Source organism: Agelaius tricolor, unplaced genomic scaffold, assembly GCF_023055355.1.
Source record: "Agelaius tricolor isolate 1412-34295 unplaced genomic scaffold, bAgeTri1.0.p SCAF_6, whole genome shotgun sequence".
Lineage (NCBI taxonomy): Eukaryota > Metazoa > Chordata > Aves > Passeriformes > Icteridae > Agelaius > Agelaius tricolor.
In genome coordinates this window covers 18,349,123-18,377,072 of record NW_027269266.1, presented here as the reverse complement: position 1 = coordinate 18,377,072, position 27,950 = coordinate 18,349,123, and the positions used below count along the sequence as shown (strand labels likewise).

Below are 27,950 nucleotides of genomic sequence, written 5' to 3'. Positions count from 1 at the left end.
AGCATGGCTCAGCTGTTCACCTAACTATGGCCTATGAAAACCAATCCACGTGCATGCTAGTGGGAAACCTTGGCTAATGTGGTTATCGTCCCGGGCATCCCAGTGATCCCCATCCCGTCTGCAGCAGGGGTGCCTCTGTATTACACAGAGCACAGAACAACAAACACAAAATCACGGCCTCTCCAGAAGCGGCTGCCTGGGCCCAACAAGGAGCAGGGATCCCTAATTTCTGTCCCAACGTGCTCCTGGTGCCACACGCCGGGCTGGCGAAGGGGCAATGGGAGAAAAGGGGCCACCTTCGCCCGCCCTATCGAGCAGAGGGGCACCCTGCATTGCCACCCCCCCGGAGAAGCCGGAGCCCCCGAGGGCGGGGTGTCCCGGGCGGGGCGGGCAGCACGTAGCCCCGCGGGACGCGCTGGTACCTCTGAGGGCCTGGTGCATGCCCCCGATGCCGCTGTACAGCTCCAGCACCCGCAGCGACGCCATGCTCGGCCCGCCGGCCCGCCCGGCGCCTCCCCGAGCGCCGCCCGCCCGTTCCGCCGCTCTTTTGTTCCCCCCGGCCCGCCCCGGCCTGCGCCGCCCCGGAGCGGCGGCGGTGGCGGCGGCTTGGGCTTGGCGGTCGCTCGGGGAACCACGGGCGGGATCGGCCCCGTAGGACGAGGCCGCCCCCGGCTCTGCCGGCCCTGCCGCCCCCTGGGGTGTCCGTGGGGCGGCTCTGCCACCTGCGCCCTTCTGGCAGTGAGGGGGCGGGAGACGGACCCGCTGCCCTCCATGACCCCTTGGCGGTCGGTCAGGCCAGAGAGGTGCGGGCGGCGCAGGCAGAGGGTGGCTGTGCGGGGTGGCAGCAGGCCTGCTCCTCATGAGGGGGGATATGTGTGCTGGCCTGTTTTCGAGAAGCCCTTTCAAAGCCCGCACAGGAAAGAAGGAAATAACTGATGAAACTGCTCTTATTCGCCCCAAAGCTTCTTGCTAAACTGAGGAGGAAGAGACTACTCAATGACACTGTTGCCCCATAAAGTGTCCGGTTTTTTAAACAAATAGTTTATATATATATATATATATATATATATATATGTGTCTGTGTGTGTGTGTGTGTGTGTATGTGTGTGTGCACATGCATATGTGTGTATATATATATATATATATATGTGTGTGTGTATATATATATATATATGTGTGTATATATATATATGTATATATAAACCAGAGTAAATATGTCACAGACTGTTACATGGGTTACCCACCACAGTCAAGCAGACATTCACCTATGCCTCAGTTTGCAGATTCAGATTGTAAATTGAAGATGAAACATTTAAAAAAAAATAAAAATCAACCAAACCAAAGCTGAACATGTTTCTCCACTAGTTTCTTGATTTAATTATATTGTTGTAAGAAACCTGTCAAAAACAAGGTGGGTTTAAGGAATAGTTCTTTTTTCCTTAGAAGCTGCCTCATACAGCATGTCATAGTAGCTCCCACCTCTTGACTTACAGTGGGGGAAGAATTTTTAGCTGAAACTGGAGGGCAAAAAGAGGTAAATCTGCTGCCTTTCAATGCACTCCTCCAAAATACAGGATGCATGACCTGGGGAAAACAGTGGAATTAGAAACAAAATTTCAAAGTAAAAATATCAGTCCTTGCCAGTTTTTTCAAAACAGTGCTGTCATTCACCTGTCATTCATTTGTGGATCTTCATTATCAGAGTCTGGGGCTGCTGCTGTAATTGTCAAACATGGAAGGTGACTAAAACAAGAAGTCCAAGTCTGTCACACGAAAGGAAGTGCAGCAGCTGAGACACCAGAGGAGAGCAGCAGGCAATGCAACCAGCTGCATACAGGTTTCCTGCATTGGAGGTTGATGGAGAACTGAGAAAATGGAATTGCATGGCACAACAAAACTAGAAATGTGCTTGCTGGAGAAATGAGTCATGGGACAAAGATGCTGAAGGCCATGAAGAAAATTGATCAAGATGTTGAAGGTGGCCCCTTTTCTCCCATAGCCCCTTCGCCAGATGTTGAAGATGGGTTACAAAGAGCAAGGTTGTTATCAGCTAAGAAGATACACTTTTGTAGAACCCCTTCAAAATCTAGATGCAAGATGAAAATTTAAAAAAAAAAAAAGCAACTTTTAGACTATTGAAATCAGTAAAGCTGATGAATGAGTTTGAGTTTCTTGTTTTACTATTCCCATAAGCTACAGATGACAGCAATGCTAGGTACTGTGAAGAGTGAGAGCTGTAGTCAGCCAGAAACAGTTCATGTATCTGGAGCTGCCCAGTACCTGGAGTGATTAATACCAGACAGGAAGACAGGGCTGAGACCTGCTTTTCCTTCTTCTTTCCCTGACTCCAAGGTATTTTTGCCGTTCATACATAGGAAAAGTGGAGTCAGACGGAAAAAGCAGCAGAGATGTCTCTGTAGTGCTGGTTGGTGGCAGTAGAATATTCCCAGCTCAGGGGAAATCCTCCACCTACTTCCTCTTCCAGCATAGTAAACTGGAGAATATGATCAACATACCTCCTTTCTGGCAACAAATAAATTAATAAACTAGATTGGGATTTTATTGGCTTTCTCTTGTAAAGAGTGGGAAACACCGAAACATCCCTAGTGCTCATTTTTTAACTGGCAGCAGTCACTTTTATAATTCTGTATAACTGTGTCTGCCCTAACCTGGTTCTCTTTATTAATTGACAGCTGCAAAAAAAAAAAAAAAATGAAAACAGGGAATCTAGAAGCAGTTACTTGTAGTGTTCTTCACTTTAAAAATGTAAGTCAACATAAAGCTAATATAAAACCATACTTTCTGGATCCAAACTTAGATAATAGTATTTAAGGCATGCTGCTTATTTCAGACAGGAGCAATGGCTCAGAAGTGCTGAGATCCATGGCCACTCATATCTTGCTTCTCAGAGGAAAACCCGGAATGATGGCAGAGAGAGGGTGAGGCCTGTGAAAGCAATTGTTCATACTTCACTCAGAAAATCTTGCTAACATGTGCTGTCATTGTCATGGGGTGAGCTAAATGTTGCTCAGACTTTGTCTTGTGACCCCCAAAGCAGCCACATATCTGCAAAATTTCACAATTGGATCTCTCTGACTTACTGAAATTTGGGTATTGTGACAGCTCCTTTTTACACTTCTCCATGCATATAGGATGGATAGGATTCCTACTCCATGAATATTAAATTTTATTAACAGAGGAGATTAATAGCAGAGTTGAAGTCCAAAGTCCAACTCTGGACTCTCTATTTTTTAGGACACAAGTATGGGCTGTTTCATATACCAATTATGGCTCCACAATGTAGTTGGCTTTAAATAACAAATGAAAGGCTTTTCTAAAATGATGTTAATTTATTCTAAATGGGCACATCTACAGAACTATGATAATGCATTGATGAAACAGCTATTTGCTTGACTCTAAAATATTTATAGTAAAATATATTTTAAGCAAACTGATCTTTTAATGGTATTTTTAAAGCCATTGACATAAGCATGTGATATCAGCATTTTCACTGAGACATCTTTGAAAACTCCTGCCTCCTACCAACTAGCATAATTTCCTCAATGCAGAAGTTTCTGGAGTTTGCCCACATCTCTGATGAGTGGTATGATACAGATAATCATGCCACGTTGAAATTGTTGCCTGGTAATACAACAAACATGAGGTGAAACAGCTACATGTTGGAGGAACAAGAAACCACAACCACTGCAGTATTTTCTCTTCTTAAAATGCTTTAGAATTGTTAAAAACATTACAATTAGCAATGCTACACAAGAACATCACAGAAACATGCCCCGTTCCTTAAGATTCTGCATTGTACTTGGCAACTGAAAAACAAAATTACAAAGTATGACTGGACTGTGTAATCTTGTCCTCAAAGTGAGAAGAAAAGATTTTCACTGCTCTGTTTCTATAATTCAAAAAATGCACACAAAACTCGATAAGCAGTGACATGTGAGTCTCCTCCCTGCCCTCCCCTTTGCAGCAGAGCAGAGCCAGCAGGGCCTCTGCTCGCCCCCAGCTGTGACAGGAGGCTGCCAGTCTGCAGTGCCTGCCACTGGGCTTTGTACAGGCCATGAATATAACCCCTGCTGGATGAAAGGTAGTGGACTTGAAGCTAGAAAGTGTTTTTGAGCATTTTTCTATATTAAAAAAATGGAGAGAGAACAGGGAAAACCTCCCTCTGCTTGTACATTGCATGTTTAAAAGTGCTTTCACAGTGATCAGCCAAAACTTCATACAAGCAAATATCAATGTTGATGGCTGAATAACAAAACAGGCTTCTTCTCTCCAAAGGTCCAATATAACCTACTAAAGACCCAAATGAGGATCAGGAAGAGTATACGAACATCTCTGCTGTCTGGAAGGGAAGCTCATATTCTGGGTAAGAAATCACTGTGGCCAGGAAAGAATGTGAGGCATGTCCTACCCTTGCAATGCAACCAGTGAATTGAAAAAAATCCCTGACACCGTATGGCATCAATTATTGTTTCCATAACCATTGGCTCAGTAGGTTACTAATAAAACTGAAAACCTTTTGCAGTTTTTCAAAGTCAATCTTTATCGGATGTTCTGTTTCAGAAGGGTTTTTATCAGAGCTGATTTCTGCTGAAGTGCTGCCCAGTAAAAGTAGCTGTTGACCGCAGAGGCGGTGCTTCCAGGAATCAGGTGAGCTGTGCCAGTATGGCTAAGGAAGCCTATGATTTTCATTTATACTGCCACGCATCTGCAAGACTAGAAAGGAAAACCACATCAAACCAGGTTTGTCAGCCTCTCTCAATGCATTTTCTAAGAACTCTATACCAGGGAAATTTATGTAGCTGAAATTATTTGGAAGAGTGATCAGACACAAACATTTTTAACCTTTTGCTTTTCATATATAATAATAGCTCAATTTCAGGATTTTATTTTCAGGTTTTGGGGCTAGGTATATAGTCTGTAGGGAGTAAGGAATAAAAAGACATTGCTTCTCTAATTAAATCTTTACTTTTCTGGTTTAAATACATTTAAATCTAAATAAATCTGGCTTGTTTGTTACATTTGGCCTGCAGTGATTACTCAGGCTGGATGAGAGGCATATGTTTACATTATGTTATTGACTTTCTTGAACATACACATTCCAGTGCTTGACAAAAAAAAAATTATATAAAAAACTATATATTCACTGGAATGAACAAAACAGACTCAGAGCTCTTTAAGGCCCCTGCAATCAGGCAAAAGATTGCTGGTGCAATGAATGCGTTTTGACTGAGACCTTTGAAGGGCGACAGCAGGCACGGATCCAGGCATTTGTTAAGGGGGATCAGTTCAGGATGAGGTAATGGCGTGGGAGATCCCAGCTCCCTTGCAAGGGCAGGAGGAAATGATGTGGTGCCTGCTGCTCTCTCAAAGGGAGGGGAGGGGAGGTGAGGGAAAGAAAGGAAGTGCAGCCAGTGAGCCTGGATATGCCTCTTCACTTCTTGCTTAAGGCAAGAATTTTCACCTCCGGTATCCCTGTATGATTTGCACAACTTACACTGTGAAAACTGAAAAAGACTTGTAGCTGTATGTCGGTGTTGGTCACACCTTCTGATCACAAGGCCATCTGGTACCACCTACAGCTTTTGTAGACTGCAGTTTTGTCTTTTAAAGAGTTCAGGCCCTCTCCAAACTGTTGGTTTTTTCTTATTCAAGTCCATGTGGTGAGTTTAATCTCTGACTACAAGTAGTATTAGTTAGCACAGGATGGTGGTAGGATTTCAGCAGAAGGGTATTTTCTCCAGAGAGAAAGAAAACCTTTAATGCAGCCATGGCAGAGCTGTAACTGTGGCCCCCCTGAGCAACCTTCAGATTAGATTAAACCAAAATTGTATATAGTGAGTACTGTAAGATCTGCCCAAGAAGATGAGCACTTGGTGCCTAGGCAGCACAGAGATGTCTTCCACCCTGGTTCTGTTGCAGGCATTTGCAAATGAGTTACTTTAAAGCTAATATAAAACTATTTGATATCAGTTATGGGTTGCAATTGCAAAAGTTACCGTACTTAAGATATTCTCTTTCTGGCATGGAAATGTCTACAGATATCTGTCAAACACACCAATATAATATCTACCCAAAAGTGTCTTGGAAAATAGTCTATAATAAAACAAGAGACTTGAAGAAGTTGTGAGATTTTGTAAGGATAAACTGAAATAAAGGAAAAATTGAAAAGTAATTGTGAAAGAAATCTAGGAAAAATATAACATTGTGATTTTTGGCTGCTTTTGGGACCTGTTCCCCTTTCCTCTTTGCCTGAACTAAGAACAAAAGCTTTAGGTGTCTCTAAAGTTGAAACAAATGTTTTTTTAGAAAAAGGACTGTGAAATTTAAATGTTATTTTTACCAAGACAGCTTGGAGAGAGAAGCCCCAAAAAGCCTAGCCTAAAAGGACCAAGAAAGCCTAAAATAGTAATTTCTGAAGAAGAGAAATCTTCTTGCACAAGACATATGCCAGAATGGACTGGCAGTGTCAAAATTCAGCAGTAGGGAGTTGGGCTTACTAAAACTCCAGCAAATATGTTTCACATAAATCGACAGAAAAATACAATGGGAGATTGTTGGAATTGTCCATTGGGAACCCCACATGCTAGATGAAGTCCCTGAAGATGATTTTATCACAGTTTTGGTGCCACGTCAGATGTAGCACTCATCTCCAACAGTATAGGACACTGTTGTTCAAAACCTAACAATATTAAACTCAAGTAATTAATTAAGCTAAACTGTGAATAGTTCACATTGTCATTGGCAGTCTAGGCTTCATGTATATTGTAGTACAATAGTATTGTGTCCTTCATCTGTGAGATAGCTCTCAAGATTCCTCTGGATATGACAGAAGTTGATTATTTTCAGAATACAACTGCAGGTCAGTGGCATTACCATATTCAGGGAAAACCATGCCTCTCCCTTTTAAATATCCTGACATCTGACCCGTATGTTTTTTCATCCTGATGTGCTGGACTTACATGGTAGGCCTGGTAAATTCTGTCATGGAGTTTATAAAAATGCCTGATCCATGTCAAATAAACAGCTACAAACACTGGCAAAAGTCCGAGTTAGCAAAACTGAAACATCTACAAAGCTCCTGAATAGTTGTCAGGTCCTTTCTCCTGTCATCCTACACATACTCTCTTCTGCCTAGTATGTGTATTGGACCATATACAAGAAAATTCCTAAGGAAAATTTCGGGTAGACAGTGAATTGTCTTTGTATTGGGACACCGTTCCACCTGAAAAGGTATGGACACCTCTACTCTTCCAGACATTTGCTCTCTTCCTTCTCCAGCCATATGCATCGTCTCTTCTGTATTTAAGTAATTTTCCACTCAATTCCTTATAGCCTACAATATATTATGCATCTTAAATTTAGATCATCTTCCCTCCTTAATCCCAACTGGACAGGGTATATTTATGCTTGAAAATTAGGCATAGAGCTGGCATGCAAAAACAGAATGTCTTTTTTGAAACTCAGTCTTCTCAGCTTTGGGGTGTGTGCAGCACCGCCTCTTCCCTTTGAAAGGAGCCAATTAATCCCAGAATGGCTAACACAATGTATGCTCAGTTTATGAGTCTCATTGGAACCCAGGATTTGGCACAAGAACTTGGACTGAGGAATCCACTAAAAACTTGGCCTTCAAGGAGTGAGTACTGCTCTGCTTGTCCTGGGCATCTCAAAGGAAGAATGGAACAATTGCTGCACGCAATTAACAATTCCATTGCTGTGTCCTGCCTCTTCCTCAGAAAGATCATCATTTCCTGGTATATCATGGCAAGAAAACATTATGCTATTTATGCTTTGTGTAAGTGATGGAACTGGGGGAGAGAAAATAATGAAATCACTTCTCAGATTTAATTGTTTTTTGGCTAGAGGAGCTCTTTAAGCAGTTTGAGTTGAAGAAACTTGGCCAAAAAGAAGTAGTAAGTGTTTAACTGACAGGGTTCATTAATGGCATACAAGACTCACTTCTTTTAGATTTTCTCAAAGAGAGGATGGATGGATGGATGGATGGATGGATGGATGGATGGATGGATGGATGGATGGATGACTCATCCTTGAAAAAACAGTGAACCAAGGCAGTGCTTCCCATTGTAATGTGACAAGTAACTCTTCATCCACGCTGTTGACTTCTACCTGAACCAACAGTTTGCTGCAGGAATTGCAACCTAGTGCTGAGCAAGGCCAAGATGGCCAGGTTAGCAGTGTGGCAAAGGACAGAATAAAGCTACACTATGTATTTTGCATAGATTCTCCTGAAAACTTGAGCTGCTTAATTTTATCTGATATTTAAGTTAAATGTTCCTTACGAAGTGCCTATCATGATCCTTGAACAATTTCTTGGTCTTTAACAATATACAAATTTCATTAAACAAGGATGTGGAGACATAAAATTTCAAATTATCTATTTTGGGGCACCCAAAATCAAGACTAAGAGACTTTGTGTATTCTAAAAATTTGTTCTGCCTAAAGAGTTGAGCATTGAGCCTTAAGTCATGCCAAGCCTTTTCTAAGTTTGGAAAATCTCATTCTATATGTCCCAGTCATTCCTGTATTGCTGCCATTCAGCAGTCAGTGCTATTGCTGTTAAATGAAGTGAGACAGGGTGTCATTCTTAATTTTTTGGGTTTTTTTATTTTTTAAGGAATAGATTATATAAATTGCTATACTTGTGATAGAGCTTAAAAACTTCTCTTCTTCTCTGTTCCTAGAGGTGTGGATGGTGTTTGATACAACCTCAGGGCACAGGACTGTAGTGGCTTTGAAAATGAGCACCTGATTTGGTACAAAAATATCCTATTTTGATACAAAAAACTTCCTACTCTGGCAATTAGAAACCATAGTAGAGAGACACCTCATGCATGACAATAATAATTCTTTGGAAATGTAAATCGTGCAAAAGGGTGGCTTGACTCATGTTCAAATCACTTCCTTAATGATGAAACCCCTACCAGTTTCATATAGTTCATATACATTAAAATAGAATATTTCAGACAGACTTGGTTAGTTTTGAGTATAAAACCTAGTCATTTACTTGGAAAAATCAGCAGCTAGTCATACCAATTTGATATGCTTTACAACACTGGCAATGACAATAGGCAACATAATTTTAAAAATAAATTTCATAAAAGAATTTGCCAGTTTCTTTATCAAGACAAAAAGTAGTCAAGGAAGTTAGTCACAAGGGGAGAATTCAATGCTGGAACAGTTAGATGTTCAGCCTGGTAATAATTCAGAAATCCAAATCACCTTCTCCTAGTCAGAATGCAGGGAGATGCATTATCAGAGTTCAGAAAAACCATCACTTCCCTGGATGCACTGGCCTTTCATGGGGGCTCCTCCTTACACTTGGCTCTCAGCTAAAGGGAGAGACTTCTCCCAGCTGAAGATTACAGCCAGAATCCCTTTTTCTCTCAAACAGGGACCTTTCTGTTTTCAAAATCATAGCAGTCTGTGTTTTCAGGCCATGGCTGAAGGTGTTCTTAGACAGTGAAAGGCACAGCAGTCACTCAGGTGATAGGCCACAGCACTTACTCTGGCTGAGCACTACAGAATGTTCCTCTGGTTCAATCATCTGTAGGGTATTAAGGGTCTTTTATTTCCTCATGGTAAAATGGGTTCCTATTGCCCAGAGTTTGTTTGATGGTCATGGTGCAGGGGATGTGTGAAGGAATGCCTCTACAGCCCCATGCATGCCTGGGCTTATGGCTGCTGTATGGTACTGACACAAAAATTATTGTATTTGCATGGCAGGATGTTTTTTCATGGGTATTTAATCTCTATGTGTCTTTCTACACCTCCTGGAAGCAGAAACTTTAGAAAAAGGGCATAAATCTGATTAAGAAAAGCATTCACATCTGTTTAGTCCAGGTTTATGTAACTGGAAAGCACATTCAATATTTGGACTAAATTACTCTTGTTTCTTCCTGTTTAAATTAAATGGTAAATGGAAAAAAAAAAAAGTAAGTGAATTCTAGTCTTTTCAATGATGTTTTCAGACCAACAGATATTTTTGCAAGGAAATAATAGAAATTCTGTTATATGGACTTTTTAATTTTTTGTACAACCAATATGTAGTATAAAGCCATTCGGGCACTCGTACCTTTTCTCTATGCATATCCACTTTTCCCATTAATGAATACAGGTGTCTTTTTGCTAAATTTCTAGGACTTGATTCTGTATTTCATTCCTGGCAGTAAACCAATAATAATTATCTGTGGGGAAAAAAAGGCTGCAAAAAAAAAAGGCATAAAAGAAAATTTCAGTCTGAACTGAAACTCTTGTGATAAAAATACCTGTTTGTATTTTCAAGAGTGCCATTACCTCTGATCTACTTCTGTAGAGATGATGTTGTGGGCTGACCAGGCAGCTGCATGACTGCACACTGGAATTGCAAGGGAAGGCATTGCAGTAAACAGCACAGATGACAACCAGTAGTTTGTGAATAATCCCCAATGTGGTACTGAGTGATGCTCTTAGCTGTCTGTTCTTCATGACAGAAATGGTTAAGATCTCCATCAGCCACCACCTCTGAGAGTCCCATAGCATCTTCCATGAAACTAGACATTACTGTGATTTCATTTCCATTCAAAGTACACTCCTCATGATGTTTATGGCTACACTGAGACAGTCTCTTCTGAGAAGGACAGGAGAGATCTTTTTGCATTTCAAGAGAATCGTTTTAATCCCCTTGGGGGTTAGCAATGCAAATGTGTGTTAAATTTATTACAGTTTACAAGAAACATACAGCTTCTTCCATTCGTGCATCTGTGTAAGTGCCAACCAGTAAGAGGCACTTAAAGGTTTACTGTAGTCCCAACAGCCAACAATATCTGAACATTTCATAGTGAGACACAGAAATGAGGCAGGTGGCCAAGAACACATATGGCAACAGCGACTTAAACATATGGAAATTACACTTGAAACATGAATAGGGCGGTCATATTTACTAAAACAAATACCTTGGATTTTAGGGGCAAAGCATTTTCTGAATGAGGATGATTCTTGCATATGTGTGCCATTGAAGATTTTGTGAAGTATAAGTTGTGGTCTGTTAGGAAAAACAGATGGGGCACCAGCACACCTTTAAAAAACAACAGTCTACCAAAGCTATCAGTATTTCTGAGTACAGCATCTTAAATCCATGAGATTGTTGGTTATGTGCTGTTTTGCTTTTTGCCTACTCACAGAATGAGTATGTACTTCTGTGCCAGGGCTCTCAAAGGCTTACAGCTCAAACTTGATGGCTTAAATAGAGCTCTGAGAGGGCTGGGCAGCACAACAGCGTCCAGGCTGGGCTTTGGGAACCCTTAGCCTCAGGAATGCTGTGTGACCTCTGCCTCTTATTCAGTGGGTGAATGGAATGAGCTGTAGCCCAGGACTTATACTGCAAGCACTTCAGTAGCTCAACCTTGTCAGCTTCCTTTGCTTGACTAAGCTCCAGTGAACAAAAGAAATTAAAACCTCAAGGACTTACTTTTAGATACAAATTGTATTCCTGCACTTCTGGTTGCCAACAGAATGAAAGCAAAGCAGAATTTCTTTCAAATAAACAAGATCTTTAATAAAATACATAGGTTCACATTCTTCATTGTAAAGTACATTACCTGAAGTACAATAGCTGACTACTGTGAATTGGGGTGTGAAGATTACCTTTTTCTCTACCCACTGTTCAGGTTTATCAGAACTTCCAGTGAAGAGATTTCTTCCTGCAAGCTAAAAAGAATCAAAAATCAATGGTATTTTTGCATCCCTCAAGTGCTGAAGCAATACATTACAGATAATATGTCTACAATGTATCCTTCACTTCCCATAGCAGAGAGAAAAAATATGTCCCTTACCTGATGCATCAGTGCAGAATTTCAGAATGTGAATCATGCTTTAGCCACTCAAGTTTAAAGTTATCTAAATGGCAGAGATTCTGTCATCTTCCCTAAGCAACCTCTGCATTCATGCTGAAACAATCTGCTGCTACTCTAAGTTTTTCTCTGTTAACTTTTATTCCATTGCTATTGCCCTGTACTACCTACATCACTCTTTTCCATTGCTAGTAGTCCCATTTTGATAGTAAAATTGCTCTGAAAACACTGGGATTTTTGTCTGGCCCTTTATTTTTCACATATTTGTATGTATTTGCAGATCGTAGTTAATGAACAATTATCATTTGGCCAGATGCTCTCCTAAGACTCTGACCATATGCCTACCAAAATTAATAGCAAAGTCGGTTTGGTACAGAAGTGGAGACACAAACTTTTGTTAAAATCAAGCCTGCTACTATCCTAGTTATTTTCTGGGAGCAAGATCCTGGATGCAGCAATTTCAATAATGTATTGTCCACACAAAAAACCCCTAAATTATTCCTGGGGTCATTGTTACAATAATGCCTTAAGCATGTAACTGCTTACCGAGCTACAAGGAAAACATATTTAACCTATAAAGTTTATTCTTAATCATAGGAGCTGAGATTACTGTCATGGGAGGCAGCTAAAGAAAACACCTACATTATTTTCTGGCTGCTTATTTTGAACACTTGGCAGCCCTTTGTGAGTAGTTAGCATAATTTTTCCCTGATCTTACTCTTTTGGAAAACTCGAAAGGCAAGGTTCTTAGAAAGATATCTAGATAAACATACATCATACCTATAGAGGGGTTTTAATAAGTTATTCGGACTATTTTGCCAGGCCTGTGACACTAAACTTGCCAGCTCCTTCTTGCAGCCACCACGCTCACTCTGGAGGGGGACAAGGAGATGAGAGGGGGAAACGCAGCGCCCATTTCCGCGACGCCGAAGATGCCGCCGCTGTCACCCCGTCCGCCTGGTGCGCGCCGTGCCGGGGTTCCCCGCGCCCGCTGTGTGGGACACCGCCCTGCCACGTCCCGCAGCCCCGGCGGAAACCTGCCAGCCCCCGGGGACCCAGCCACAGCACAGGCTGCCGCCCACCCTCCGCGCCCCGCCGGCCGAGCCCAGCCGCCCCGCTCGCCGCCTTTGTGTCCGCGGCCGCGGCCGCCGCCCCTTCCCCGCGGGCGGGGCGGGGCGGGGCGGGTCCGCGGGGCGGGTTCGCGGCGCCCATAAGAAGGGGCCCTGGCCGCAGCCACCGCCCTTCTTCGCTGCACGCCCTAGTCGTCCCGCTCCACTCCCGGATTACAAAGCCCGCGCCGCCGTCGCTATGAGCATCAGCACGAAAAACTCCTCGTACCGGCGCATGTTCGGCGGGGGCAGCCGCCCTAGCACCGGCACCCGCTACATCACGTCCAGCAGCCGGTACTCGCTGGGCAGCGCCCTGCGGCCCAGCAGCGCCCGGTACGTGTCCGCCTCGCCCGGCGGCATGTACGCCACCAAGACGACGTCGGTGCGGCTGCGGAGCAGCATGCCGCCCATGCGGCTCCACGACTCCGTGGACTTCTCCCTGGCCGACGCCATCAACACGGAGTTCAAGGCAAACCGCACCAACGAGAAGGTTGAGCTGCAGGAGCTTAATGACCGCTTCGCCAACTATATCGACAAGGTGCGCTTTCTGGAGCAGCAGAACAAGATCCTGCTGGCCGAGCTGGAGCAGCTCAAGGGCAAGGGCACGTCCCGCCTGGGCGACCTCTACGAGGAGGAGATGCGGGAGCTGCGGCGACAGGTGGACCAGCTCACCAACGACAAGGCACGAGTGGAAGTGGAGCGGGACAACCTTGCCGACGACATCATGCGGCTGCGGGAGAAGTGAGTGTCCCGGGGGAAGGCGGGTTGGGGCTGCCGCCGCGTCCCGCTGCCTCCCTGCCGCCCTGTCCCCTGGAGCATCCCGAGCGGTACCGGGCGGGCGGGAGGCTGGGCGGGGGGATTTGAGGGACCCCCGCTCCCTCCTCACCGCCGTCTTGCCCCTTCCAGGCTGCAAGAGGAGATGCTTCAGAGGGAGGAGGCCGAGAACACCCTGCAGTCCTTCAGACAGGTTAGCGGTGGTGGAGGAGGGAGGGACCCGAGGAGGTGGTGGCTGTGCCTGGGGCGGAGGGTGGGAGTGCAGGAGTTTGCTTTCCTTGCACAAAGAGGTTTCCGTCAGTTCTCACGCAAGCCCTCCGTGTTTTCTTTAGGGGGATGCTGCAGTCTGAGGGGAGGGGAGGTAAACTATTGTCCTGCTTTATCCAAGTCTAGCCCGTTTTACAAAAAACACCCCAACGTGGAATCACTTTCCGATCCAATAAAAGTGAAAGGGGGCCATCTGCTCGCTTGGCTGAAGGGTATTAATGGTTTCTATGGGATTCACCGTGGAATGCAGATACAGGCATTATGGCAAGTGTGGTGGCAGCAGATTGAAATAATAGATCCCTTTGTGTCGGAGGGGAGGGCGCAGTGGGCTGCATTCTTACTAAATGTGTCATGGTGCGGGAATATTTCTAGCGAAATGTGACTGTTATGGGCCAGTTTTTGTACAAAACAGAACTCCTTTTTGATGATTCACTGGTCAGTGCATTACTGGGCAACAGTTTCAAATTTAAGGTTTTTTTATGTGGGTGTTGTCTGCTGACAAGAAGTAGACAGTATGTTCCTTGGGGCGAGGTCACAGGATTGAGCTTGCCTCCTCTGGGTGTCCATTAAGAACATGAAATTTAATCCTCTGTAAAACAAAGATGTTAACCTAGGAAACAAGTTATGTTAGAGTTTAGTCTTTGTAGGATGCTGTGATGTTATCCAGATAAAGTAAATCTACATGACAACCAGAAACAACTGTGCAAACAGTGTTCTAAAATTTTTAAGCTCAAGTTTTCACTTGTACGAAACCAGCTTTCAACTTAGATTAAGCCTTGTTTGGACTAAGAGATATTTAGGAATGTGTCTTCTCAAAACAAGGTCTCTTCTCTAAAACTCCTGGTGTAAAACAGCATTGCTAGCATTCTTTCAGACTGGAAGTGACTGCCCTTATCACCAGGCAGCTGGGTACAGGCTGACTTTGTCCCAGAGCTCTTCATAGGCATTAACAGAAGTCACTGTTCAGGAAATCAGCACTTGATTGTTAGCATTTCCCTGGGAAAGGCTAAAAGAAAGACTGCAGTATATTTACAGTTCTTGAAGGGCAGCAGGTGTGTTCAAGAGATAGTGTGGGGAAACTGAAACACCTACTCCCATTCAGAGCCTGGGAATTCAGTCTTCACTGGTATTCTGGGGACAGAAGTTTTAAACAACAGTCTGAGATACTGCCTTAATTTAAGCTTATGGTTTTTTTTGGGATTTTTATGAGTGCTATGACAATTTTCTGTAGTGTGAAGTTCTATGAAGGAGCATTTAACTTAAGTTTTAGAGAACCTCATCTACTCTGATTCATTGCAGAATTCAGTTGAAGGATCAATTGACTTAAGGTTGGCTTTTACATGATCTTTCATATTTAATTGGTGTACTTTAGGCATGTCTGCATTTCAATCCAGCTGAATCTTATGGAGGCTCTGGGCTTTAAAGTGAGCTTGGCTTGGTGTGCCTACCCCACACTCATTGTCCAGTTTTTCCCTTTATTTGGAAAGGGATCACTCAGAAACTCAGCCTCCAGCAGATGCGTTCACGCAGGACAGTCAGAATTGGATCCATTGAACCTCCTAAGTTGTAGTTTGTGCATAAGAAATGCAAATCATTGGCTATGGAAACTCTACACTAAATCCCCTCATGACATAACTGGTACATGCTGGTGTGCTTGATTTGACCATTGGTCATACCTAATTTTTCCTTACTGGCAAGGATGGAGTTAACATGTTGGTTTTGAAACCTAAATCTGTTTCAGTGCAAGTTTTGTTCTTCTGAAAGTGAAATTAAATTCACAGAACACTGAAGCTGAAATACCCTGCTGTGCTTTCCATTTTAAAACAATGCACAGCTTTCTATTAAATCATTATATTTTTCCACTGGAAAGTTGTATAGATCTGGATCACTTCAGCAGGTGCTTTCCTATTCAGATGTATCATCAAAGATACTTTTCACTTGATGAAGCAGTTGTGTACTTCAATATTTTAAAATAAAGAATGAATATTTGAACTTAAGCTTTCATTTCCAAAAGCTGCCGGTTTCAGGCACTGTTCAGCTCATATGTACTGAATTTTAATTTGTTTCTTCTGGATAAAGATATTATTTTACTTATGTGCTGAGAGATGTATTCCATAAAGTATATGTGAAAGTTCAGTGAGGACTTTCCTTTTGAGGCAGGACAAGCATCACAGTGAGAGAGTTACTGCAGCTTTGCCAGCTAATCTAGCAGCAAGGAATAGGTCCTGAACCTGTGGCAAGCCTAATAGGTCAGGTCCTGGCTAACATGAGGTTTGTCTAAAGTAAATATGGATGCTCAACCCTGCAAAGTGTGTGGCTTGTACTGAAGAAGCTCCTAGGATAAAATCAGCATGTATTCCAACTGCAAACAAGTTGTACTTGTTTGTTCAGGCTACAAGTAGCCAATTCATTTATGTGGTTCTCCACACATCTAGAAACTACCAAAACACTGAATTTTAGTGATAGAGAATGCATAAATGATAGTAAAGTACATGCCACATATTTTAAGTGTCTTCAGTTTAACTTGCTTTCAATTTACTATAAGGTCTTAAAATCCTGTAGCTATTCAGTTGTTATTTAAAAAAAAATAGCCTTCAGGGTGAAGTTTTCTGCAAAATCCTCTAGAAAATCTTTGGATGTCTGACTAGTTATGTAAACATGTTGGGTCATGGCCATGTCATTTTCTGCCAGAATGATCAGGAGGGGTTTTGGGGAGAGGAAAACAAATTAATTAGGAAATTCTTTCCCTGAACTGAAAAACAGAGCTGATATGAACTGTGGGTGTAAAACTGGAATTGATAGAAAAGTTATGGAATGATGCATGAAAGAGGTATTTTGCTGGATAAAGTAAACAGAATAATTCTTCTGGAGCAAGGACCTTGCCCCAGAGTAGGAGTGATCCAAGGAAAGGCTTTCTAGGAGTCTAAAGAAAACACTCCTTATTTCAAAGGTGCCATAATAAAGAGAGCTGCTGATTAGGAATGCTTATGCTTTGGACAATCCAAAATAGCTTTAGAGTAAGCTGTGAGAACCTGATATGTTAATACCCTGTGAGCACAAGCATGTGGCTGTGTATGTAACTAGCGTGAAAGGAACAATCTTCCCCTTTGCGACTAAAGGCCTTACACATTCAAAATGTAAGAAGTTGCCAATGAATGGCAACGTCTTATATTTTTGAACTAATTCAAGTTGTTCCTTTGTAGCATTCCTGATGTCTTCTGTTATGCTCTAAATGAATTTTTGCTGTTGATTAAGACTATCTCTGTGCAGCAAAAGGTGGAGCCTTTGCCAGCAACTGCAAGGGTGTAGGCAATGATGAGTAGCTCAATTTGTGTTTATGCTGACACCTTTTTTTTCTCAAGGGAGATCTGTTGACCTGCATTGTGAATACTGCAGTTCTTACACATACCTCACCAGCTTTACAAGTATGCTTTAAAAGTGTGGTCTGTGAACCTAAGGGGCTCTGTGCTTTTTCACCAAGCAGTCCATAAGTTAAGCCCACTGATAGGCCTGACAGCATATGTGCTGCACTTTTAAGCCCCACTGAAAAGAGTGGAAGTTTGCAAAGTGCAACTCTTTGTCAGTATAGTCAGGCTAGAAGCACTTACTGCAGACTTCTGACTCAAGTACTTGAAGGATTTACACCCACTATGATCCGTGTGCTCTTGATCATGCTTAGCAGCATGTCAGCAAAGATGTCATCAACATATATGGTATAGTTTTCAAATCCACAATAAAGGTGCATATCTAAGGTTTAAGGCTAAGGTAGGAGGTGGCAAAAAGGTTTTCTTGACTGCTTTTGATTTCCTGTTGTTTTGCCAAAAAGCTCAGATGTAGCATCAGCCTGTATGCTGCTGAACTTGCTATAAGAGACTTCTCTACATCAGTTTTGTAAGATTATGAAATGTTCTTCTCTCTGGTCAGGATGTTGACAACGCCTCTCTGGCACGTCTTGATCTTGAGCGCAAAGTTGAGTCCCTGCAAGAGGAGATTGTCTTCTTGAAGAAACTTCATGATGAGGTAAGCTGAGAAATGAGGTCTGTGTTTAGATGCAGACTGTCTAGCAAGGACTGTCTGTCCCAGAGTCCCCACCTGTGTATGATCTGAGTGCTTTTGTGCAATAATGTTGAGTGTCTGCTTCTCTCTAAGGAAATCCGAGAATTGCAGGCCCAGCTCCAGGAACAGCACATCCAAATTGATATGGATGTTTCTAAGCCTGACCTTACTGCTGCCCTGCGTGATGTTCGCCAACAGTATGAAAGTGTTGCTGCTAAGAATCTTCAGGAAGCTGAAGAGTGGTACAAGTCCAAAGTAAGTAAAATGCATCAGGCACTGGAACTAATTCTGTTTAACAGCTTTGCTGTGGCACTTGCTGTTCCCTCTGTCTCTCTAATGGACATGAACATAACCATGACACAAAGCCTTTTTTTAAATCCTACTCTGGGAAGGGTACAACTGAAAACATTTTGTGCCATAACTACAGCAGCAAAGTAATGGGTGTACACTGGGAGTCTTTCCTGTCCTGGAGAAATTAGTGAAAAGATAGCAAATGTACAATGCAGGAAAACAAGTAAGAACGTTTGCTATGAATTCTAATATTACATTTAGAAATAGAGAGGCACTTTAAAAGTAATACCAATATTTAAGCATTTCAAGTGCTAACCCTTGTAATACCTCCAGCTGTCCACAGAAGGTCTGTTTCACTGTTTCTGTTGAAGTGTTATGCTAACCAGACTGGGGTTTTCCAGTTTGCAGATCTCTCTGAAGCTGCTAACAGGAACAACGATGCCCTGCGCCAGGCCAAGCAGGAAGCCAATGAGTACCGCAGACAGATCCAGTCTCTCACCTGCGAAGTTGATGCTCTTAAGGGAAGCGTAAGTAAAAGGACAGCAGTTGTTCTTCTTCATTGCAGCTTTAGGCACTGCACTGCAGTTTAATTGTCAATTTGGATGTGAATGCAGGTAATCTGCCATGCAATTCAGCAGCATATTAATACTTTTTGAAAAGGATGGTGTAGGCTCAATTCGTGTGTATGCACAACAGTGCACTGGCTAGATTGATACACTGAATCAGTCTTAAGCTGTAAACAATAAGTTCACTTTCTTGCTATAATATTCACTGTTTATTTAGCACTTTCTGAAAGTGTTTATGCCTTGTCTGTCAGGTACAGATAAAGTTATAAAAAAACCTGGAGGAGCTGTGAAAGGTGCAAATTTTGCTATTGCTAAAACATGACTCCTTTAAGACAGGCTTGAAATGGATGTAACAGTGTTTAGCACACCTGCAAATCTCCTCTACCAAGGATTGTCTGCATGCTGACTTGAACTGCATGTATTGGGCTTACTGTAAAGGATGGCTTTGCCACCTGGCACAACAAATATGTGGCACACCTCAGATCACACTGCAGAATAACTCTCCCTGACTCTGCAAAGGGAAGATAAGGAGATGACAAATTTGGGACATGTCTGGGCATTTTCAGAAAGGATGCTAATGTAATACAATTTTCCTTCTTTAAAATGATGAGGGTCTCAAGAGTGGGGAAGAGTCACTGATCTGCAGCAGTGCTTGATTTCACTATTCTCTTCCAGAATGAGTCCCTGGAGCGCCAGATGCGTGAAATGGAGGAGAATTTTGCTGTGGAAGCTGCTAACTACCAAGACACTATTGGGCGTCTGCAGGATGAGATTCAGAACATGAAGGAAGAAATGGCTCGCCATCTCCGCGAGTACCAGGACCTGCTGAATGTAAAGATGGCTCTTGATATTGAAATTGCCACCTACAGAAAACTGCTGGAGGGTGAAGAGAGCAGGTAATCACATGCAAACATTTTTCTAAAGCCAGAAATTATTAGAAGATACTTTTATACCCATATCTGAATTTATCCATTTCTTTTTTCCTTCAGGATTAACATGCCTATTCCAACCTTTGCTGCTTTGAACCTGAGAGGTAAGCTGTTTCTTCTATTTCAGTTTAGGCAGTTGCTCTATCATTAGCATGAGGGTTCTGGATAGTTCCTTTTATGCTGGTTTTTGAACTTGTATAAATGCAGTTGGTTGTGAATACTCTTCCTGGATCCACCTACAGTAGATGCAACTACTTAACCTTGGATGGTAGCAGCTCCTTTGTTCCTGGACACATAGTTTTAAATATTGATACATACAAATAATTACTTTGGATACCTGCTGAAAGTGCTTTAAGGGGCACAGAGAGAAAAATGTGGAAGACCTGGCTTATTCAGAGCAGGAGACTTCTTTGTATACTAAATTGCAATTCTGAAAGTTGACACTAAAATCTGTTACACCTCATAGCTTTGAGGAGGCACTTCATCTAGACTATTGGTAATAATACATCTTCTTCTGCAGAAACCAACATTGAGTCTCAGCCAATGGTTGACACTCACTCAAAGAGAACCCTTCTAATTAAGACCGTCGAAACTAGAGATGGACAGGTTGGTGGTAACTTTAATTTTATTTCTATCACAGCTGGTAACCTTAAATTCTTAAGCTTGCCTACTGCTTACTGCAGCTTGTATCTGGTAGTAAGTTTTGAGTAGAACAGCAACTGGCATTCCAAGCTGTGTGAACATACAGGTATAGCAAACAGGTTTCTTTGGAAAAAAAATCAAAATTCATCTGATAGTAGAACTTTAATTTGGTGACTGTTACCTGTGTATTTGCTAACTCAGCTGAGTTAGCAAATTCTCAATAGATTCCCTTAGGAAAACATGTGACAATAAACAGAGATATTTTACTCGCTTAGGATAAGATGCTGTTGTTGGTGTAAGTAAATAAAACTTGAATGGTTTCTGTATGCTATTTGCAAACTAGAATTTCTCATAAGTGAGAGCTGATAAGCTGAACCCACTTGTTCACATTTTGGAAGTGGACGTTCCACTTCTAACTCTTAAAAAACCCACAAAAACCTTCCTACTTAAACTTAATGCAAGTGTTTCTGTTTTTCATTAGGTTATTAATGAAACTTCCCAGCATCATGATGACTTGGAGTAAAGCTGAAGTGAAGATGCATTCTCACTAAAGGAGAAATTCTTACCAGCAAGATTGAAAAAGTCCATGTCTTAAAGGAAGAAACAGCTTTCAAGTGCCTTTCTGCAGTTTTTCCATGAGCGCAAGATGATTATGCTAGGAAATAGGTCTTAGATCTTGCAAACTGACTCTCCCTGAAGGATTAGAGTTTACAATGGAGTCTAGTTTACAAATAGCAATATCTTGTGCTGCAATACTGTTTTTAAGTATCTGAATTCAATAAAACTGCTTTTTCCAGCACAGTATGAGCAACCTGTCGCTACTTCAATAAATCTTTGGAAAATGGCTCTTGATGTGTTCTAATTTGTTAAACTTCATGACTTTCTGGAAAGCCATAACAACATAATGCTGGAATTATTATACGGTTGACATCTTTAGTACTGGCTGTGTGGAATGCTGTTTTTTCAGTTTAACTAGATAAACTGTCTTACTTATTTACTGCTTAGGTTTTGGAACCAATTAAAATGGATTATAACTGGCAGTTGCATAATGTATTATGATATCACTTGAATAAAATATGATACTTCAAGCTAATAAATATCAATCTTGTTTCCATATACTAGTTAATGCAGTTACTAAATGTCAGAATGCCTGAAGTACCTTAAAACTTGGCTTTATAAAACATAGCACTTATGTAGCAGAGAAATAGTTCATGTGAGTCCTTATCTCAGACAGCACCTTGCAGAGTTAACAGCTGACTTGGTGCATTAACTTATTTTTCCAGGAAAAACTAGTTCCCAAAGGCTTGTTGGTATTACAGAAGCTACATGCAGGCTTTGGCTGGAGTGGGGGTTAGGAGAGACTAACTTGCCCTTTTGCTGACAATTCCAGTATTTAAACCCCTATTAAAGCAGGAGAGCCACCATGCTTGGTGTTGTCTACTGAACATCAGTGTAAATGCAGAGAATGGGAACAAGGAAGTTCCACTCGACCTTGCCATAGTCTTCCAGGAGGCAGTAGTGGAAGTTGATTTCCTCTCTGAACACTTAAGTTTTCTTCTGCAGAGCAACATACTTCTCCAATTGAAACACAATAAAGACCCACAGCAGAGCCCCATGAAAGTACCTACTGTGTTCTGCATTACTTCTGCAAAGTCTTCTTCCTGTAAGCTTTTACTGAGATACAGATTCTCTGGAATGAGGAACTGCAACCTGAAATTTTTCAGTTAATATAATAGCATTCAGGGGAAGGGTAGAACTTCCATGTCATATAGATATGCTAGATATTTGGGAATTGATCTCTAAGAAAAACTTACTGTTACCTCCATCTGATAGGGATGAAAACAATTTACTCCTTTTCCATCCTTATCCTTACCTTTGCTCAAGTGTGTGCTTAAACCCTCTGCAGCTCCAAACCCTCTGCAGCTCCAACACACAGGTGCTTTATGTGCTTTCCAAGAAAAAAGTCCTGCAGCTGGCCCAGCGTTTGTTCTGGTGACTCCCTTCATGCAAAAAGGGACAGAAGTGACATAGGAGAGTGCCTGGACCCAAGCCTCAGCCACAGCTTTTGCCTCAGGAAAGCAGAACAGATTCAACCTGGTCCACCATGTGGGGGTAGAATAGTCTCACTAAAAACGGAGAGTGAACCCAGCCTTTTTCCTGTTGCAGAGATTACAGACACCAGGTTTTCTACTACCTTTCAACATCCAGACTGATTTAAAAAAGCATAAATGAGCTTTCATGGGAAGTATTTTCTGTGATAATAACAGTTCTGGGCATATGTAATATCATTTTGAGCACTTTATAGGCATGTGTCAACAATCTTTCAGGACAAGTGGAATAAGGGGCTGATGTCCTGCCTGTTGCAGACTACTTCAGTCTTTCTCTCTATCTAGTTACTGAAAAAGCTGAGCCAATGCTAAATATAATTTCTTGTTCCTAAAGCAGTGTCAGAGCCTTGGCTGGTGGCATCTGGCAGTCTGTGGGTAGGGGGTGGTGGGCACCCTTGGTGGCTGTGGGCAGAGACCCACAGCACAGTGTGCTTTTTGAAATGCACATTGACCTCTGGAGCTGTGATAATCTTTCAGATATTGCTTCTACTCTGCCACCAGCTACCTGCTCAGTGTTTTCTCTTGTCTTTGATTATTTCACTCAGTAGATAAAAGAAGTGCCTGTATCAAGCACTGACTGCAGCAAAGGAGTTATTCCTGGCTCTTCAGTGTTTAGGGTTACTCAGAACACAGTGAAGCGTGTGACAGAGCTCTCAGTCCTGGAATAAATAGAAAAATAAATAAAAATAAATAAACCTAGTTGCTAAGGGGACAAGAAAATTGCAGAAAACCTCAAAAACCTGCACCCCTGAAAGAGCAAGAGCACCCTTATGGTGGAAATGAGAGTGGACAGTGGCTGTGTAAACTTTTCAGTGTTTGATCTAGGGGCACCAGCCTTATGCTCATCTATAATTACTGAAAGCTGCTTCGTGCTGAGCCAGCAGCTGACCTCAGATCTGTATTTCACATCCCAGTAACTGCAGGCAGCAGCTGCACTGAGTGGGGCAGACCCCATCCATGGCCAGGCACTTGTCCTGCCCCCACAACGAGCCTCACGAAGCTGCTCCCGTGAGCTTACATAGGCAGTGCCTCCAAATATGTGAGCTGTTCCCACAGTCAGCAATAATCATCCTCCAGTCCTCCAGATGACTGAGAATCCTCATACTGAGTTTGTTTTTCTCATGTAGCCAGACTCTTGCTTTCCCCTTTTTTTTTTTTTTTAATAATCTTGCAAAGCCACTGTTAGCAGAGACTCCATATTCCAAGCCCCTGGGAACATGTAGTTAATGCAGTTCTTCTGCCATCCAGTTGGTCTGTTTTAGTACACAGCAAATATACTTTTCCCTTCCTCTCTCTTTCTTTTTTTTCTCCTCTCCTCTCCTCTCCTCTCCTCTCCTCTCCTCTCCTCTCCTCTCCTCTCCTCTCCTCTCCTCTCCTCTCCTCTCCTCTCCTCTCCTCTCCTCTCCTCTCCTCTCCTCTCCTCTCCTCTCCTCTCCTCTCCTCTCCTCTCCTCTCCTCTCCTCTCCTCTCCTCTCCTCTCCTCTCCTCTCCTCATTTCATTGTTGAACACACTTACCTGGCTCACAGAGGGCTCACAGTTCTGTCCCTTCTCTCCTCCCTTGCCTGTGGCAGCCATTTACAGTTGTAAATTAATCTGGTGCTTTCACTGATGCCACACTGTGCTGGGTGGGAGCATCTGCATGTTGAAGTGCATGGAGGAAATACCTACAAGACTGCTCTGAGGCTCTGAATGTTCAGCTGTGAGGTTAAATTGCTCAGGACACCTTGGCTGAAGCCTGCTGAAGGCATGGTGGGACATGTCCATCATGGTGGTGGGGGCTGGCCCTGCTGGGCCTCAGGCTGCAGGGTGCTGCCCCACAGACTGACAGGGCTCTGGGCAAAGCCACAAAAGCATCTGAGGAACTTTCAGAAAACTGCTGATAGGAAATCACTCATCCCAGCCCGTTGGGAAACTTCCCAGCTGGTGTCTGGACCAAATCCCAGCAGCCCAGGCCCAGCAGCTGTGATTACAGCACTTCCAGGGCTCACATCCTGTCTGTAGGTGCAAGGTCCCACGTGTAAGTGGGTTACTGGGCACTTTGAGACTGGTCTGTTTTCCCTTTAGTCAGTCATTTAAACATATCTTGTAAGTTCTCATCACCTTTAGGCACCCATGGAGCCACTTGTGGCTGACATCCCAGGGCAGTCACCCAGGACCCAATGCTGTGTGGAGATCATGTCCTGCTGGAGCACACCTGGTGTTGGGAGGGACCTGCTCCTGGCCAGGACTTGCTTCTGCCAACTGCTGGAAGGGAAGGCATTCAGAGGATATGAATTCCCATGTTTGGAGAGCATGAACAGTTGAGTGGCTGGATAGAGAATTTTTCTGGTGCCTTAACAAGTATTGGAGATTTTAATTATAAAATCCTTCCACAGGGGAAGGGAAGCCTGGATATTGCCAAAAATTTGTAAGTAATTAACATAGAATAGACTGCCCTAAGAGACACTTACTTGAGTGCAGTCACTCATGCAGAACTAGGAAGTGCCAAAAATAAAATTATGTCTTCAGTCTTCATTTGGTCTCTTTATGCTCATGCATAATCTTGTGGATTTGGTCTTCAAGTTCATGAACCTTGTCTTACTGAGTGCACACACCCAACAGCACTTCAGGAATCACTACTGCTCACTGCTAGAGCTTTTCAGATCTCCTGCATTTGTGTTTGCTGAGTTTATCTGCTTTCAAGAGTATGACTTTTGAATTTCCTCTAGAGTTCCCTCTGCTGTTCTTCATGGTCCTTTGCAACATCCTGTAGAAGGTGAGGTATTGTGAGTCCTGTTTGAACCATAGGCCATGCAGCACAGCAGTCAAGATCAGAAGTGGAAACCAATCTCAGGGGTCCACTGTTTCACCCAGTGTACTTTTAAGGCACTTACTGATTTCAGGCCCAGGTATTTTCCCAGTCTAGACTGCAGATTAAGTCCCCAGAAAATGAAGTTCACCCATTATGGGGTATCAATGTCAAGCACTTCAAGTGAAATTCTCAGCTTCAGCCAAGAAAGCTATAGCACAAACATGGAAAAATCAGCATCCCCAGCAGTGCAGAGTTACCTCAGCCACAGGACTCTTCTCCTGCCCACAGCATATTGGACATTCCACGGTCTGTGTTCATTCCATGTTCCCTTCTCCTGCACTGAGGGCAGCAGTGCTCTGGCTAGCAGGGTAACAGGGCCCCTCCCAGCCCAGTCCAAGGCCATTCCCTCAGCCCACGAGCCGGCCAGAGGGAAAAGTTGCTTGTGGGCTTCCATCCGAAGCTACCAAACTCATTTTTTCTGGAAAGGGCAAGTCCACAGCAGCCACGTCTCTGTGCAGCAATGTGTCGTAGTTTCCGTACAAACTCCTCAGCCTGACATTTTGGGCTGGTTTTTTTTTCCCAGAGATGTATTGCAGCTGTCTCCCTGTGGTGGGTGACGAGAACTGCAAGGCAAGGACAGCCTGCAAGGAGCCTTTCTTCTGGCCTGCAAGGAGCCTTCTTCTGGCCTGCAAGGAGCCTTTCTTCTGGCCTGCAAGGAGCCTTTCTTCTGCCCTGCAAGGAGCCTTTCTTCTGGCCTGCAAGGAGCCTTTCTTCTGGCCTGCAAGGAGCCTTTCTTCTGGCCTGAAAGGAGCTTTCCTTCTGGCCTGCAAGGTGCCTTTCTTCTGGCCTGCAAGGAGCCTTTCTTCTGGCCTGCAAGGAGCCTTCTTCTGGCCTGCAAGGAGCCTTTCTTCTGGCCTGCAGGGAGCCTTCTTCTGGCCTGCAGGGAGCCTTCTTCTGGCCTGCAAGGAGCTTTGCTTCTGCCCTGCAGGGTACCTTTCTTCTGGCCTGCAAGGAGCTTTTCTTCTGGCCTGCAGGGAGCCTTCTTCTGCCCTGCAGGGAGCCCTTCTTCTGGCCTGCAAGGAGCCTTCTTCTGGCCTGCAAGGAGCCTTCTTCTGGCCTGCAGGGAGCCCTTCTTCTGCCCTGCAGGGAGCCCTTCTTCTGCCCTGCAAGGAGCCCTTCTTCTGGCCTGCAAGAGCTTTTCTTCTGGCCTACAAGGAGCCTTTCTTCTGGCCTGCAAGGAGCCTTCTTCTGGCCTGCAAGGAGCCTTTCTTCTGGCCTGCAAGGTGCCTTCTTCTGGCCTGCAAGGAGCTTTCCTTCTGGCCTGCAAGGAGCCTTCTTCTGGCCTGCAAGGAGCCTTTCTTCTGGCCTGCAGGGAGCCTTCTTCTGGCCTGCAGGGAGCCTTCTTCTGGCCTGCAAGGAGCTTTGCTTCTGCCCTGCAGGGTACCTTTCTTCTGGCCTGCAAGGAGCTTTTCTTCTGGCCTGCAGGGAGCCTTCTTCTGCCCTGCAGGGAGCCCTTCTTCTGGCCTGCAAGGAGCCTTCTTCTGGCCTGCAAGGAGCCTTCTTCTGGCCTGCAGGGAGCCCTTCTTCTGCCCTGCAGGGAGCCCTTCTTCTGCCCTGCAAGAGCTTTTCTTCTGGCCTACAAGGAGCCTTTCTTCTGGCCTGCAAGGAGCCTTCTTCTGGCCTGCAAGGAGCCTTTCTTCTGGCCTGCAAGGAGCCTTCTTCTGGCTGGTGGCTCCTTGCCTCAGTGAGTGGCACGGGGTGGCTGGTATGGCTGCAAAGGGAGAGGTGCTGCTTTCTCGAAAAACTGCCCTGCAGTTATTCTCTGCTCTGTCAGCAAGACTGGAAGATGTGTCAGACTTGACAGACAGCATATAAATAAATTTTCAGGATGGAGAAGTGTGGTGGGTTGAACTCGGCCAGCAGCCAAGCGCCTACAGAAATGCTTGCTTGTCCTTGTCACTTCCAGTGAGATGGGGGACAAAAAAGGAAGAACCAAAGTAAAAAAATTGGTGAGTGGAGTTAAAGGCAGTTTAATAGGTGAAGAAAAAAGTGGGGGGAAAAGAAGGCAATCACACACTATGCTCCACAACCAGACATAGGCCCACCTGGTCTCTGAACAATGACCACCTTGGAAGCTTTCTTCTTCCTTTACTTCAGTCTTTATGGCTGATGACTGAGCTGATTGAACATGACATTGTATGGTATGGAATATCCTGTTGGCCAATTCAGGGAATTTGTCCCAACTGTGTTCCTTCCCAGTGTCTTTCCTACCCTCAGCCAGACTTGTTGGTGGGTCAGAGTGGGAAACAGAGAAAGCCTTGATGCCTTGCAAGCACTGTTCAATGAAAACTTCAGTGTACCTTCAACACTGTTTTAGTCACATCCTAAGCACAGCACCCCCAGGGCTGCTGTGAAGATACTGAACTGCATCTGGGCCAGACTCAGCCAAGAATCTTGCAGAAATTCAGATGGGGGTGTGTGTCTCTGTACCTGGCAGTGGGGTGGAGGCCATATACAAGATCTGAGAATGACCCAGATTCAAATCCTGG

General features: G+C 43.7%; 2 protein-coding genes and 1 long non-coding RNA gene across 11 annotated transcripts in view; 1 reads left to right on the top strand and 2 right to left on the bottom strand.

Moving 5' to 3' along the window:
• TRDMT1 (tRNA aspartic acid methyltransferase 1) overlaps positions 1 to 12,733 on the bottom strand; it is a 40,517-nt gene extending 27,784 nt beyond the window's left edge. The window contains exons 1-4 of one of the 7 annotated variants that reach the window (XM_071428904.1): positions 10,971 to 11,059; positions 10,333 to 10,393; positions 10,112 to 10,240; positions 4,535 to 4,734 (exon numbers count right to left, since the gene is read on the bottom strand). Coding sequence is in view for 3 of the 7 variants with exons in the window: in XM_071428902.1 (XP_071285003.1) it covers positions 11,616 to 11,724; positions 11,850 to 11,858 (118 nt within the window). In the remaining 4 variants the exon portion in view is untranslated. Of the gene's footprint in view, positions 1 to 422; positions 649 to 4,534; positions 4,735 to 10,111; positions 10,241 to 10,332; positions 10,922 to 10,970; positions 11,060 to 11,615; positions 11,725 to 11,849 lie in introns of those variants that run through there. The other 6 variants (XM_071428902.1, XM_071428905.1, XM_071428901.1 and 3 more) reach the window with 6 other exon arrangements.
• Positions 12,734 to 13,097: 364 nt separating this feature from the next.
• On the top strand, positions 13,098 to 21,347 carry VIM (vimentin). Its single transcript, XM_071428910.1, has 9 exons — positions 13,098 to 13,717; positions 13,883 to 13,943; positions 17,942 to 18,037; positions 18,167 to 18,328; positions 18,766 to 18,891; positions 19,606 to 19,826; positions 19,920 to 19,963; positions 20,380 to 20,465; positions 20,983 to 21,347. The coding sequence occupies exons 1-9, from the start codon at positions 13,176 to 13,178 to the stop codon at positions 21,022 to 21,024; spliced, it is 1,380 nt and encodes a 459-aa protein (XP_071285011.1). The 5' UTR covers positions 13,098 to 13,175; the 3' UTR covers positions 21,025 to 21,347.
• Positions 21,064 to 26,037, bottom strand: LOC139590931 (uncharacterized). Of its 3 annotated transcripts, XR_011679469.1 has the most exons (4): positions 25,659 to 26,037; positions 25,061 to 25,356; positions 24,711 to 24,854; positions 21,064 to 23,268 (listed from the first exon to the last, which is right to left on the bottom strand). It is a non-coding gene; the product is annotated as an uncharacterized lncRNA (long non-coding RNA). The 3 variants fall into 3 exon arrangements; XR_011679468.1 differs by having other exon boundaries at positions 25,061 to 26,037; XR_011679470.1 differs by having other exon boundaries at positions 24,711 to 24,851; positions 25,061 to 26,037.
• Between the last annotated feature and the right edge of the window lie 1,913 nt (positions 26,038 to 27,950).